Raw genomic sequence first — 15198 nt, forward strand, 5'->3', positions numbered from 1 at the left:
CTTTAACTTCAAGAGCTTCTTTACATTAAAAATCTTAGATAGTAAGTTTCTTTTCTGCTCAAATTTCCAATATGATTCATCTCTGTTTTAGACTAAAATGACTTTGACTATGGCAATATGTAGGAGGACCATAGAGCCCTTGGTGCAGTTTAATTTCCTCTAAAACAGCATATTATTTAGTTAAACAAGTATCTTATCAGATATTAAAGAGTTTCCTGGGAATGTTACTTTTACCTAATGAAGACTAAGTGACAGATAGCATGTGTCTGTTATGTACTTCTCAGGAAAAAAACTAAATTCAAGACACAAGCTGGAAAGTGCCTGGTTAGAGTTTTGTTTGTTTATTTGGGGTTTTTCAATAGTTGTAAATCAGTGATACTGATTTGGTATGGAAATACTATATAGCCTGAAAGCATGACAACGCCTTCCACGCTAAGTCAAGGAGTTCTAATAAAGTTGTAGAGATGCTTACAAGATTCTCTTTATTATGTAGTGTTAAAGCACTGCTAAAGTATAAATGTGATTATATATACTCCTATGCCATCATTTCAACAGCTGTAGAAGAACCAAAACCCCAGTAGTTCTCAGAACACTAGCTTTTTAAGTCAGTTTAAAGAAAAAAGTCTTAATTCACAACTGGAAGAAAAGATTAAATAAAAGATGGTAAGTATTTAATATACTTCAAATCCCCATCTCCCAGGTTAATTTTGATTTAGTTTCCAGTATGTGTATGTAAACCAAGATGTAAAACTAAGAAATTTAGACTCTTACTGTTAGTGTACACTATAAACTCAGCAATTTAATTTTTAAAGGACACATGCTTTCTGAACTATAAATCTGTACATAAGTTTCAGATAAGTATGTGATTCAGAAAGAAAGAAAAAAGGAAGAAAAAAATAAAAGTCAAAGGAAGTCTTAGAAAACATCTTAGCTACAGTTTGATCCCATCTCTTACCTTCATTTTTTCACAATGGAAGCCATATTTTTATGAGTGCATAAAAAGATAATGGTAAACAAAAACAGTTGCATAAAATACTAGATAATCAGAGCAATGCATGTCCAGACTGATATTTCCAGTTTTCCAATAGAAAAAAAAAAATCATGGCAAGATTTCCAAATGATTTGGGCTTATTTCCATCCTCTAAGACTCTGAATGCAGGTTCATTTTGGCAAAGTTTAAAATAACATAAAAGTCCTCCCTCCTCCTTCCCCCATCACATTAAAAAAACCAAACACTATTTAAAGGGCAAGAACACTATTAAGAGATTAATTATTTGAATAGTAATTATATTTCAACTTTGTGAATTTTGGAGCTCACCATCAAAAACAAGTATTATGGAAAGTTTCTTTGCAACCCTTCAGATTCCTTCCTTTATGTATGCTTAAAAAAAATTTTGTCTAGTTGATGTTCCCATTCACTGTTCAGTAAGAGATGACCTTAAAATATCTTGTGATGTTTCTTGCTGCCACAGAAAGGACTCTGTTGTCATAAAAGGACAATATGAGGTAATATATGGAAGAAAACAAAACAAATGGGAAAGAAACAAAGCTGAAAGTACAAGGTTTAAAGTTAGATTCAAAAACATTGCATGTACTTCACTTACACATAATAGTTCATAATAGAAAGATTTTGCAATATTTTTATTTTCATTGGTTCCCAATTTTCTGCTTTTCTTTTTCTCAGTTTAAGCAACAGAGATTGCTCAGTGTCAGTGTGTTTGCACTCAATATACAGCACTATCTTGGTATTTTGAACTTTTACAGTTTCTGCTTTAGTGTTCCTGGCTCAAACAAAAATTGGACTTACTGGCTTTAAGAAAAAAGGAATATAATTTGTAAGACAAGATTTTGGCAAATCAAATTTTATCTGTATTTCGAATTTACTTTAATATAACAGGCTTTTTGAATGTACGTTTTCCACAGCAGTTAAAAAGCAAATAATCCTGAGTGAACCTAACAAAAAAAATCCCCTAAAATTAAAATAAATTGATGTCTTTCTTCAGAGATCATTTACCAATTTCTTTGTAAAATATACATGATTTACCTTTACAAGTGATGAAACTAGTAGCTAACTGTACAACTAACAGAGATGGCACTATCACTAAAAACAGCTAAAAACGTAAATCTTCTGAAATTCCATTTTCTATCCTCAAATGTAAGATAATGCACAAAAGAATTTTTTTTTCTTTTAACTCTTGATTACAATTAATGTAATTAGAATGAGAACAGAATAAGTAATAAACTTAATGCATAAAGCATAATACCAGACTTGCCTGGAATAGGTTTGTGCTTATGACAAAAGCATCTAGTTAAGTCTATCATAGCTCAGGACTGGAATCATTGCCTTCTCAACCCTTACTTAGAAGTACAATTTACATCAGAGCAATTCTAAAAATTTTAAAATTTAATTGTGATTATAGAGTGTAGATGCTGAAGAGTGGTACAGAATATGGCTTGCATCATCTGGGACTTTATGTAAAACAATGTTTGCAGAATATTATATCTGAGATATATAGATCTTACACTGATTTAATTTATCAGAGCAATACACCTGCTCTTCTTATATCTCTATAGCCTTACTAATGACTCTTTATAAAAAAAGAATGGATGTAGCCTTGCCAAATATCAGGTCTTATTTTGCTAAACAACATTTATTTGTCAACTATCCATGTCATCTTTGAAGTAGCAGTATATTATCCTGAAATCTCACAAAGCTGGAAAGATGAAGAAAGCAACACACACAAGTAAATAAGGCCATGGCATGAGCTCAACAGTCAGCACCATTCACTTAGTTCATAAATGTTTTTGAAATAAACAGTATGTTCCAAGGTAATAGCTTCCAAGCAGTTGAATCTATCCTTCTGAAATAGGGCTGGCAAAATAAAATGGTAAAAGTATTTGTGATCAGAAATTAAGAATTCAGACATAGACCAAAGAGGAAATAAATTACTACTATTTATCTATGAGATACAGTTTGATTACGAAACCTAGAGGGAATGGACATGGTAAGATATTTAAGGGGGTTAGGTCAGAAATTTTTCCTTTGGGAAAAACAAAAATAAAATTGTAGCAAGCATCTTGAATAGGTTTTCCAAAAATGCTGATGTTCTACTCTAGATGAAGAGACAGAGCCGATACTTTCTCTTACCTAAACAAACAAGCAATTAAAGCAAACCTACATCTGTAAGAGCAATGGGTGCTTGCAGGATCAAATATAGACTTTCACTGATTTGTATGATAAGTTTTCAGACTACCCAATCTAGCTAAACCATATAAAATTGGATAAAAGAAATCTGGGTCATGTCTTGGGTGCAATTCAGGAAGACCTTATTTTTCTTACCTTCAAACATTTCACTGTAGTAATAAAAATGTCCTTGTGATCTGAACTAATTTTGAAACAGATCGGTAAGAACACCTTGGCATGCTTAGTGATTCCAGAATGCAAACAAAACTTAGTTAAGAAACTGGAATCTATACCTTTTATTTCCTCAGATCTTTGTCTACTGCGTTAAAATATCGAATACTTAATGCAATGCTGTTAAAATAATTTACATTATGAGATCAAAACCACTTCAACAAGATAATTTCTTAGATTTATCCAAGTTGTTACTTATTGAAATATCCCATTTGATAGCATGCTAGATAGCTTATTAAGTAGTGAACTGTATCCAAAGTACAAATCTACAAATCTGAAATTAGAAGCCACATCCTCTCCAGTTCTTTAGTTATAAATATTGCTAGACTTCTGAATTTCTCAACTTATCAAGAAGGGAAGAAAAATGTAGTCAATCTTGATGCATCACCAGAGAGCTATGAAACTGCTGGTACCCTATAAATAACCCTGAAATTCTGTACTACATTACTGTATTTTCCATCATGCACTGTTCTCTCATTCATGAATCTTTATGTTAGCTTACTTGCATTTGTCAGGATTATACCATGTAGACAGCCAGTTTACCACCACAGGTAGGACTGTGATAACATCTACAGAAATTCACAAGGAGGATCCAAAAGCCTACAATATCCTAGATATTTACAAATGCTCTAGTGAAGAAGGGAAAAGGCAAAAAACTACACAGTTAAGAGTTTTAGTATATCTATTTGAGCTTATAAAAATTCCTGAAACATGTTCATCAATAAAGCAGTTTAAATATTCATGCTACCTACTTTTGGTATATCCACCATAAGTCTCTATTTTTATTATTTCCCCCAAAAACCCATGAATAAACTACAATATATGAGATACATTGAAGAGAAATCAACAAATTAATTTATTGAGAATACAGTTTCTCTGTTTTGTTTCTAAACTTTCTGATTTATGCAAACTTAAATTAATGGAGTATTTTTAGACTGTATTAAGTACTCAGACAGGTGGTTTCTGTTGGTGGGGACAGTCAACTGCATCCAAGGATATTCATGGAATCAGCCTCTCTCATAAAGTGTTCTGTCTAAAATCTGCATCATTTCAAATGCAGGAGAAAATATTTTCATCCATTTGCACCAAATTTGACTGAAAATCCATTTTGTTAAACAGTACTGTCAAGTATACTCCTATGTTAAAAAAAAAAAATAAGAGTCTTTTTACCAATTACAGTAAATCTATTCTGCCTTCACTTGTTTTATTGCTGGTGTTTGCCCATAATTTCATTTCTGGGTGTCTTATTATTCCTGAAGTAGTACTTCTATTTTTTATGTTTAAGTAACAAAAGCCAAACACCATTCTGTTTCCTTAATTTAAATTTTCTATCATTTTGATACATCACTTTCTTCTTTTGGCTTAACACTTTTCTTATGCTATTAGTCATGTTCTTTTTTGTTCCTTTGGGAAAGTAGCGTCTCCAATTTTCATGTCCAAGTCATTTATACATTAAACTATTTACATTTTTACATTCTACTAGTTGCATCATAATTAAACCTGGGCTTTTCATTCAGTATGTAAGATTATTTGTCCAAGAAATGTAAATATCCATATTTTCTCCTGTAACTTTTTATAAAACCCTTTATAAACATTTAAATGTATTGTTTCATGAATAATAGCACTCAGAACTCACATTAACAGACATGCATGTTACTATTACTCTACCTTCTATCAGCTTATAAAAAAATAACTGATTTGGTGTAATGAAAGCCACAGTCTTCAAATTACAAGAACAATCTATGTTGACATGACTATGAAACAAACCAATTAAATTCACATGTAAATCCATTATTCTTGGATACACTGTCACATGTGCTGTCATTTAATTCAGTGGAACAAGAAAATGGTATTGAATACCAAGTCAAACTGCCTATTTCTTGGTGCACTAATAAAAAGATCTCAAAATTTTGTTCACTGTTTATGAATATTATTATGAATTTCGGATTCCAGATTTAAATGCAAAATTGTATAAAAATTGGTAAAATAAATAATACATAAAATTTCCTTCCTTGGGATCAGGTAAATGAAATTAAATGATCCCAAGGCTATTCCACTTCCTCTGTGTACCAACAAAGCCACCAAATTTTCTAAGGCTCCAAGTTTTATATCATATTCCTATTCCTCATACTAAGCTCACTTACGAGGAAAAGTGCATCTGCAGATCTATGTCTATGAAACAGTACTAACTATCCCTTTGTCATTGTAAGTAGCACATACCTTACTCTAATTTATAGTTCTTATATTTAATCATCATGTTTATATTAGTTATTTCCTACATAGTCCCATGTTGAATGCTATACAGATGACAGCCATACCATGTATTCTGTTACATCTATCACTTATTTAGTAACTACCAGCTATTTTACCAAACGGATATAGTACCAGGAAGTTGGGCTCAGAGTACCTGTTGTAAAATCTCAGTTGTATTTTATTTCCCTGTCTCTGATTAATTCGTTCAGTAAATGCTTGTTCTAAAGTCTTGATTACTATTAAGAGTAGAGGACGTACTGCTGAAAGGCCTGTGACACCACAGCATCTAAAACTAAATAAATACACTGGTACTGGGCCAAATCATAATTTCATCCGTATTCAGAAAACCTGATGACTATCAGATCTAATCAAATTAGAATGTGATGAAGTGAATCAAATTTGCACACACAAAGACTATTCTTAATCACGTACATAATTAATTGTCTTTGTAAATGGAAGTACCTGCTCCCCTCCTCAAACAGTGTTTTAGTGGCAGTGTCCAAAAAAACAAGAAGAAAAAAGAAAAACACACAACAAACAAAACCCATCACCACCTTTTATGACCAGGTTTCAAATTATATCTCATTAAGAAAAGGTGGAGTATAAAGAGGCAGTAAGGTGCTTGATAGTTACCTATGAACACTCCTCACTCCCTATTTCCATATAAAACAGTAAAGTCCATTTACCATTAATTGTTTACATCAGAAATAAAAATTAAAAAAAAAAAAATAAATAATCTTTTATGAATACTTTTAAGTGAAGACAGCAAGAAGGGCGTTTTGGGAAAATCCACCAATAGCAAAGCTACCTATCTTCATACCTCCGTGGCACTGGATCCTCAGCATGTACATGTATCCTGAACCCAGGCCTTAAACCTAACACTGGCCTGCACTGTTATCTGTCATCATTTTGTAAGTCCCATTTCTCATCCTGTATTTGGTGGAATTTTAAAGCATGTTGACTGTTTTGTGTTACCATAGAAAACTTTAACAACCATGTAACTGTTATTTCCTTTTTCTTACCTACTGTTAACAAGCATCCATCTCTAGAATTAGAAAAAAGAGAACATAATTTACTTAAAATTGCAGAAATTGTAATGTGTCAACTAACAAATGGAACTGAGCATATCTGTAGGGAACAAAGGAATGGCCTTTATGAATAGAAGGTATGAGATTACATACTATTTTTTGTACTCTGTGAATAACAATACTTTTTACCATTCTTTTCAGTTCAATAATCTCCCATGATAACTTTGCTTATAGCTTAAAATTTAAATGCAGGCTGTGAATTCCTCCACAAAGCCTAAACCAAATTCAGTATAACAGAATTAAAAGCTAAGTAAGGTTTGCTTTATTTCCTATGCACTTAAATTGAAAAAGGCAAATAAGGCCTCGGGGAGATCATCTTAGCAGATAATTATTCAAATATAAGAACATTAAGTCACTATTAATATTATATCAGGGTCTTGGCACTATCATTTTAAACAAATGAAGGTTAACAATAGAAACATTCAAGCTTGAAATATCAAAGCATGTTCTCTTTCAAAGTTCTTTAAGTAGAGGAAAAAAATCTTGACCGGATCTTACAATTCTTGTAAAGCAAATAACCTGCATTGTCCTATAAAATATTTACAAGAACGCTTTTATTTGTTATTGCTATTGTTGTTTTGCTATTGTTTTATTTTTATTACATTATTTCACAAAACATTTTCAATAATTAACTCAGCTCCCTGAAGCTATAACTACACTTACTTAAAAGTTCACTCTAATCTAATCTGAATCTACACCAGTCTAAATACAAAATGACTACTAACAAAATGATTAAAGAAAGTATTTATTCTGTCTGACAAAAAAATTACCCCATCATTATCAGTATTGAGTCCTGAATGAAGGCCAGAATAAAGTTTTTAAAGAAAACACAAGAAAAGAAAACCTGAGAGATGATATCTTCTTTTGGAAACTGAGGTAATAGAAGGAAATGAAAGATCATACCATGACAGAGTGTGGTATGCAAATAGTAGTCTAACATATTAGATAAAAAAGATGTAAATCAGATGACAAGTCAGCCCTATTTATAGACTGTATCAACCCATAAGGCATGCTAATAGTTCTCAAGGTTTACCTACATGCAAACTTACAGTAGAAGCACTTTATTCTCCTCCACAGGTAGGTTAGTGACAGCCATTTATAGATGTCAAAATACAATTTCAGGCTTAGTTAGATATTCCAACAAAATTTTATATGAAAGAGGTGGAACGAAAGAATCTATTTCAATATAGAAATTATTATTCCTGACCCTGTGTCAATCAGCCTGTTTTCTCAGTGATCACTTTCATGCATTGGCGTCAACTCTTTTTCTTTGGATCACATTCCTTCTAGCTCTGCCTGTATGATTTCCAGCTATCCACATTTTCCAGATGTGTTCAGAAACCTGCTCTTCTGCTGGGACAGTACCTTAGAGGAAGAGTACAAGCAAGTGTATACATGTGTGCATGCACCGTCTTGAGATAATGATAAATCTTAATGCCAAGAATTAATCTCATGTGATATTTCCTCCCTCCTCTCTTATATAAAACCTTCTGGCTCCAGTTCCTTTGGTTACAGAATTCTCATCATCACCTATACTATGCTTTTTATTCCACTATTGTGCTTTTAGACAATGATACCCAGGGACAGAAAGTTATCACCAATTATTACTATTATGGGAATATCATAGAATGGTTTGGGTTGGAAGGGACCTTTAACGGTCATCTAGTCCAACTCCCTGCAACGAGTAAGGATATCTTCAATTAGATGAGGTTGCTCAGAGCCCCATCCAACCCGACCTTGAATGTCTCCAGGGATGGGGCAAGTACCACCTCTCTGGGTAATCTGTTCCAGTGTTTCACCACCCTCGCATTAAAGAAGTTCTTCCTTATATCTAGTCTGAATCTACCCTCTTTTAGTTTAAAACCATTATTCCTTATCCCATTGCCCTACCAAAAAGTCCCTCCTCATCTTTCTTATAAGATCCCTTTAAGTATTGAAGGCTGCAATAAGGTCTCCCCAGTGCCTTCACCTCCTCCAGGCTAAATAACAATAACACTCTCAGCCTGTCCTCACAGGAGGTGTTCCATCACTCTGACCATTGTCATGACCCTCCTCTGGACTCACTCCAACAGGTCCATGTCTTTCCTGTGCAGAGGACTTCAGAGCTGGCTGCAGTACTCCAGGTGGGATCTCAGAGCAGAGTAGAGGGGCAGAATTAAATCCCTCGATCTGTTGGCCACACTTCTCTCGATGCAGCAGCCCAGGGTACGGTCAGCTTTCTGGCTGTGAGCACACGTTGCTGGCTCATATTCAGTTTCTGATCCACTACTACTCCCATATCCTTCTCTGCAAGGTTGCTGTCAATCCCTTCATCCCCAGCCTGTATTGGTACTGAGGGTATACTGACCCAGGTGCAGGACCTTGCGCTTGACCTTGTGGAACCTCATGAGGTTCACATGGGCCCACTTCTGGAGACTCTCTAGGTCCCTCTGAATGGCATCCCATCCCTCAAGTGTGTAAACCACACCACTCAGCTTGGTGTCATCTGCAAACTTGCTGAGGGTGCACTCAATCCCACTGTCAAAGTCACTGATGAAGATCCTAAACAGCACAGGTCCCAGTATGGACCCGAGGGACACCACTCATCACGTGTCTCCACCTGGACATTGAGCAGTTGACCACTAGTCTCTGAATGCAACCATCCAGCCAGTTCCTTACCCACCGAATACTCCATCCACCAGATCCATATCTCCAGTACTACAAAAGGATGTTGTGGGGTACAGCTGAATAATAACCTCCATACCCACTGCCCACGTTGCAAACTTATTCAGCCATTCTACTGGGCTGAAACATAGTTGATTACATTTGCCTGTTTTGTCATCAAAGGAAAACAAAAAAACATTTTTCTTGTTTCTCACTAGCACATTACCATATCAGAGCTTGTGATAACTAGCTTATAAAATACATCTGAATGTGCCATAGGAATTATAATTAGTAGAATTTTAAAATTCTCTCTCCCTTTTATTAACAAAAATGGAACCAGGAACATACCTCTTTTTTCTCTGTGAACTTCTTCCAAAAGTTTTTCTTGCTTTTTAATCTGTTTAAAGAGAGACTGATGTTCAGCCTCCTTCATCTGTGTAAAGTGCTTGAGTTGTTCTCGGCTCTGAAGTAAATAGCATCGCAGCTTTTTTTCCTTACTTTCTCTCTCCTTTACCTCCTCACACAGCCACTGAAGCTTAGTCTATATGAAAAATGGTACAATAAAAAGTAAAGAATTCTAGTGAAAATAAGAGAACATAAATGTTAACTGATCAAATTATCTCTGGAGCCATAGATTACTCATTTGTACCTATTACTGAATAACAACAGAAGAGGACATTCAGATCAATTAGGAGGACATCTGTTGACCTTCAAGAGTCTCAAAAGACAGATATGGCTGATAACTCTATGTGAAGAAGCAATACACAGATTGATTTTTATTTTTTTTTAAATTCAGGAACATGAATTTTCTAGGATGGATATGGAAATTCACATTGAATTAGTGTATACACAAACACCAAAAGATACTTCTTCCTTTCACAATACCTTTCTCTCTCTATTCTATGTTGACAGATTTTAAAGCATTTATGCATTCTTTAACAAGTGGCATAAATCCTTTCCAGTCAGCAAAAAGTTAATAATATTTAAGGTTCATGCAGAGGAAAAACAACAGAGAGTTCACAGATAAGATAGGTCACGGTCAATATAGTAAATCTAGAAATGGTAAAAGAGAATACTTTTACATTGCTTATTTAAAACAAAAGAAAAAAAAGGCAGGGGATTTTAGGTAGTCATTAATTCTAGACTTCCCTCTAGTAGCTAAAGAAACTTAGGTGACAAATGTATGCAAGTGATTATTAGGTGCTCTTTCAAAGGTGGTCTTAATAATACGCCAGTGTCACTTTTTACAATGAAGACAATACTGCCTGCATAACATCTCTCCTTCAATTTGAATCTTATCTCTGGTATCTATAGTAGCAGTCTTTCTTGGTCTACAAATCTTATATAGATCATACATCATCAATAACCTTAAATTTTCTTACATGCAAACAGTTGTTATTTTTCCTTAAGTCAATGCTCCCAGGCTTTGACCTTTTTAAATGAAGCAAGAAAAAAAATGCATGGCTTCCACAGTTTCTTATGATCTATTCTGATCATGAAAAACTTATTCCTTTTAAAGATATTGGATAAGAAACATGCTTATGTGTGCAAGTTGGGGGGAGCAGGAGGAAAGCTGCAAAATGAAAGGCAAGGGTTATCAGTCATCACTTTGAAGAAATTTTCAAGAATGCGTGCACCAACATTATAGAATTCAAAAGCTTCAGAAAAAGCAGGAGGAAATAGTTAATTTTCCAAGAATCTAATCTAATATCCTTTAGTGTTAATAAATAACAGCCTTATTTTAAATCATTTATTGCCTTGTTATAACCCTGTAAGAGAAACTTAACCTGATAAGTTCTCCTCTTGTCTCAAAATAATTGAACCAGATCTAAAGGCTATCAATGCAGTTACTTCAATGCATTTTTTGTAAAAACAGCATTGCTAATTCTTTTGCTATAGAGACAGCTATTTCTTGTTGGTAGTAAAATTTGAAAAATTATTCCATCAGTTGAAATAACAGTCTGGGAATATCAGAAATATTGTCAAAGGAATGCTTTTGTATTTTTTCCTTTTCTGCTTTAAGTGCCTTTTCAAACACACTTTCAACTAAATGATTATAAATGTTGGATATTAACTTATTCAGTAAAATTTTAGTGGGTTTGACTATTACCTTTGTTTCTGCTAACCAGCGATGAGGATCATTCAGCACCATTGGTGTAAGTGATATTGCCTATAGAATAGTAGGGGAGAAAGAAATAGGTATAAAAACAGAAACTAGACACAGGAAAGAAAAAGAGTCTTTCCCTCTAACTGAAAATTCATAAAATAAATATTCTTTGCTCAAAATCCAGCTTGGAAATCATATCTATGCTGTAAACAGTTTAAGAGAATTCTTTAACCGTAAATTAGTCACATTTAAAAGCAAACTATGCAAACTCACTGACACAAATTTTGTTTGGAGGTGTAATTTAAGTTGCAACTACAGTAAGTTGTATTCTGGATCTGTATAGTTTTCTCTTAAGAATCACTAAAACTACACATTTCAAACATCCCAAGAACATATCTCTGCATCAAGGGGTATATTCTCAGTTTGACACCGTATGTCCTTTTTCGAAAATATAATATCTCCAAATAATACAATCAGACTCTACTTTAAAACTAATATTTCTTAAGAAAAGGCCAATTTCAAAGTCATTCAAATGGTTTTTTTTCCTCCATTCTGCAGAACAACAGTGGCTGCACATAAAGGAAAAGTAACAGTACCAATTGTTGTTAGTCATTGAACTGCTATCAACATACCAACAGAAATGCTATGCGCAACACGAAAAAAGTCTTATGAAAAGGTAAAAAAGGAAAAAAAAAAAAAACAAATCTTCAAATTATGCTTCATGGTGATGGTCTCAGTATTTTCAGACAAAAGACAAATCACTTGCTTTGAATATCTGATAAGCACAAAAAGAAAACTATAATCTTCACTAAGTGGATAAAAGATAAACTTGTGCTGGAATGCCTCATTAATACTTCATAAATGAGTAAATGTGATGAGTCTTTTTTCTGCATTCAAAATGAACTATGTTAAGCTTGTTTTATTATTACTTCTATACACGTTTTCTATATTAATTATTTCTAAGTTAATGAAAATTGGTTTTGGTTTTTTTTTTTTTTTCCCCTACTTTGAGCTGATACACAAGGGAAGGAAAAAAGTCTCATACACAGCTCCCTCAGCTATCCCACAATTAGTACATTGTGCCTTCCTCTAATTCAAAGGTTTTGTCGGGCTTTTATTAGTTTGGGTTTAATTTATCACATTTTGCAATTCAGCAAGTCTCTATGGACATCTAGTGCTGGTCCAGTAAATTCTGTAACTCACATATTGCTTTAAGAGGTAATTATATGGGCTTTATTAACTACATTGAGACCAAAGGTGGCTAAACATATGTTTTACATGAAAATTATCTCCACATAAGGACAGAACTGAGAAGAAATTCTTTAGTAGGCATGTTGACCATGACGACTAAGCAACGCATACCTGACAGTTGTGACTTCCATGGCAGCAAACCTCATTCTGTGCAACCACGTTGGAAGGTAGCAATATTCAGTTTCTAGTTTGAGCATGACTGGGGTAGTTACTGCGAGCATAAGCCTTCTATTAACAAAAGACTGATTGGAAAAATAAATCTCAAAAGTCCAGTGTCCCTTTCATAAGGGAAGATTAAGCCTGGTGTTTAAATTCTCTGAATACAAGTATTTGTCCATTAAATTCTTCATTGCTCACCTCCATTGCAGTGGCAATTTCTTGAAGTAAAGAACTTGTCTGAAACTTTCTAGAAACCTTGGAAATACCTCAAGTACTGGGCAAAGGAACAATATAACAAAGGAAACTTCTTACTTTTTTAAAAAAAATTCAGACCAGGCACCACAGAACTGTGTAACTTTGTTTTCACATTAGCTGTCTAGTCTAAAATTCAGATTCAGATCTGTTTTAAGTTTTCCAGTGATAAACAGTTAAAGGGGATAAATAAGAATTGTGAAAACAGGGGTCAGCAAGACTTTATCCAGGAGACAAAAAAGCTCCTCAGGTGGTAGAAAGTAAGTCCAAGAAGGCATGGTTCAATGATAAAGAATCTGGCAACTACAGCAGATCACAGACTTAAAAAAAGACTTATCTATAAGGATACAGAGGAGGAGGAGGCTTGTTTGTCAAATATATTGTCTTAGAATTCTCATATGTTTGAGTGATGCAACATCCCAACTCCATAGGTAAATGGAGAAAAAGGCACAACCATACTACAGGGCTCACACACAGTGACTTTTCTCCACACTTTCAAACAAAACGGGTGAGGAGATAAACTTAAAATAGAAAAGAAAACAAAGAAAAAAAATATTTAAAGTATAATGGCTTTTCAGCATCAGTGCTGAAAAATTCCTATTTCAAAAGCAGCCCAGCCCAGTAAAGTGACCAGGAATCATACAGTAGAAAGCATGCTCTGTTTAAATAGCAAGAGAAAAAAAGTGTAAATCTAAGTGTATTCTATGGTTACAGCTAAGGCTAAAAAGCCATGAGGTCAAGCACTTGTGATATAAGTATCCATAATGTCAGTGAGTATGGAGACAAGATGAGTTGGACTGTCCACTTTCCTTATTCTCAGCTGTGTACAATGTTGATTTAAAAGGATTAATCATGTAGAATCATCTGGATGGAGGAAGACAGAGTTCCTGGGAGCAAATGAGAATGCTCAGGAAAAAAGGCTAATGGGAGACAAGGGTTGCAGAACTACTAAAAGAGTGAAAAAAAAAAAAGCTACAGCAAGCCACAAGTTTCCAGAAACTCTGAGTCTTCTGGATACAGTGACCTGCTCCACAAAAGAGGAGGTTATAAACTCTTTTCACTTTCAGCATTCGCTTCTCTACTTAAAAAACAAAGCATCTAAATGAACTTTTAATAAAGCCTTTATTTCATTTTTCCCCTAGGTTTAAAAGTCTTTTAGGTCCTTCTGGGGACTTCCTACCTCTAAGGAGGCGGCATAGGAAAATCTGTCTCAAAATTCTGGCTAACGTAAGGTCCTTTCACACAAGCAAACAAAAGGAAAACTATTTCTCTCCAAAAAATTGACCAAAAAAAAGCAGTAGTGATTAATACGTGGGCAGATCTTCATAGCATCCCATTCTAATACCTACTAATGTACATCTGTACCAGCTAATTTCCATAATCCTACTGTCCATAAACTATCTATACCAATTAAGTGATAGGTGACAACAATGCATACAATTTCTGCTACAAACATTCATTAAGAAAATAACAATGTGCAGCATACTTAAAAGCTTAGAATTACTTTGAATTTCTCCATGGAGTCCCGAGAAAAAATTTCACAGGCAGCATCAATTTCACTTCCTATCACAGTGAGAATGGATTCCTGTTCCATTTCTAAGTGACGCAGCTGATCCTTAAACTGCAGTCTGGCCTCATCCATCCTTCTCAAATGATCTTCATTGCTGATCTGTTTATCCTGGAGTGAAAGAGGAAAAAAAAAAAAAAACAAAGTGAAATTATTGCCTTAATAACATAACATACATCTTTAGCAATATATCTTTCATTCTTATAATAACACTATACTCACTCATGCACCGAGTTCAGTTCCTTGCTCTGCAAAATTATACCTTCTAATTGTACTCTTAAGTTTCTCTCTCGCTTCTCCTCATTCTCCCATAAATTAGTTATGAAGAAACTGCTACCAAATCCAACCCCAGCAATCACAGAGCCTGTTTTCGGAGTCAAAATCAGACATGCTATTACAAATTTTTTTGACGAGTTGAGAGCAAGCCCACAACAAATACTCTTAGTATCTTTTCCCTCAATCA

General features: G+C 34.2%; 1 protein-coding gene across 1 annotated transcript in view; it reads right to left on the reverse strand.

Moving 5' to 3' along the window:
* CEP128 (centrosomal protein 128) overlaps positions 1-15198 on the reverse strand; it is a 129470-nt gene that overhangs the window by 63420 nt on the left and 50852 nt on the right. The window contains exons 16-18 of the mRNA XM_042791201.1: positions 14673-14846; positions 11510-11569; positions 9748-9940 (exon numbers count right to left, since the gene is read on the reverse strand). Of these exons, the coding sequence (XP_042647135.1) occupies positions 9748-9940; positions 11510-11569; positions 14673-14846 (427 nt within the window). The remainder of the gene's footprint in view (positions 1-9747; positions 9941-11509; positions 11570-14672; positions 14847-15198) is intronic.

This window comes from Tyto alba, unplaced genomic scaffold (genome assembly GCF_018691265.1).
Source record: "Tyto alba isolate M040663 unplaced genomic scaffold, T.alba_DEE_v4.0 Super-Scaffold_18, whole genome shotgun sequence".
Taxonomy (NCBI): Eukaryota; Metazoa; Chordata; class Aves; order Strigiformes; family Tytonidae; genus Tyto; species Tyto alba.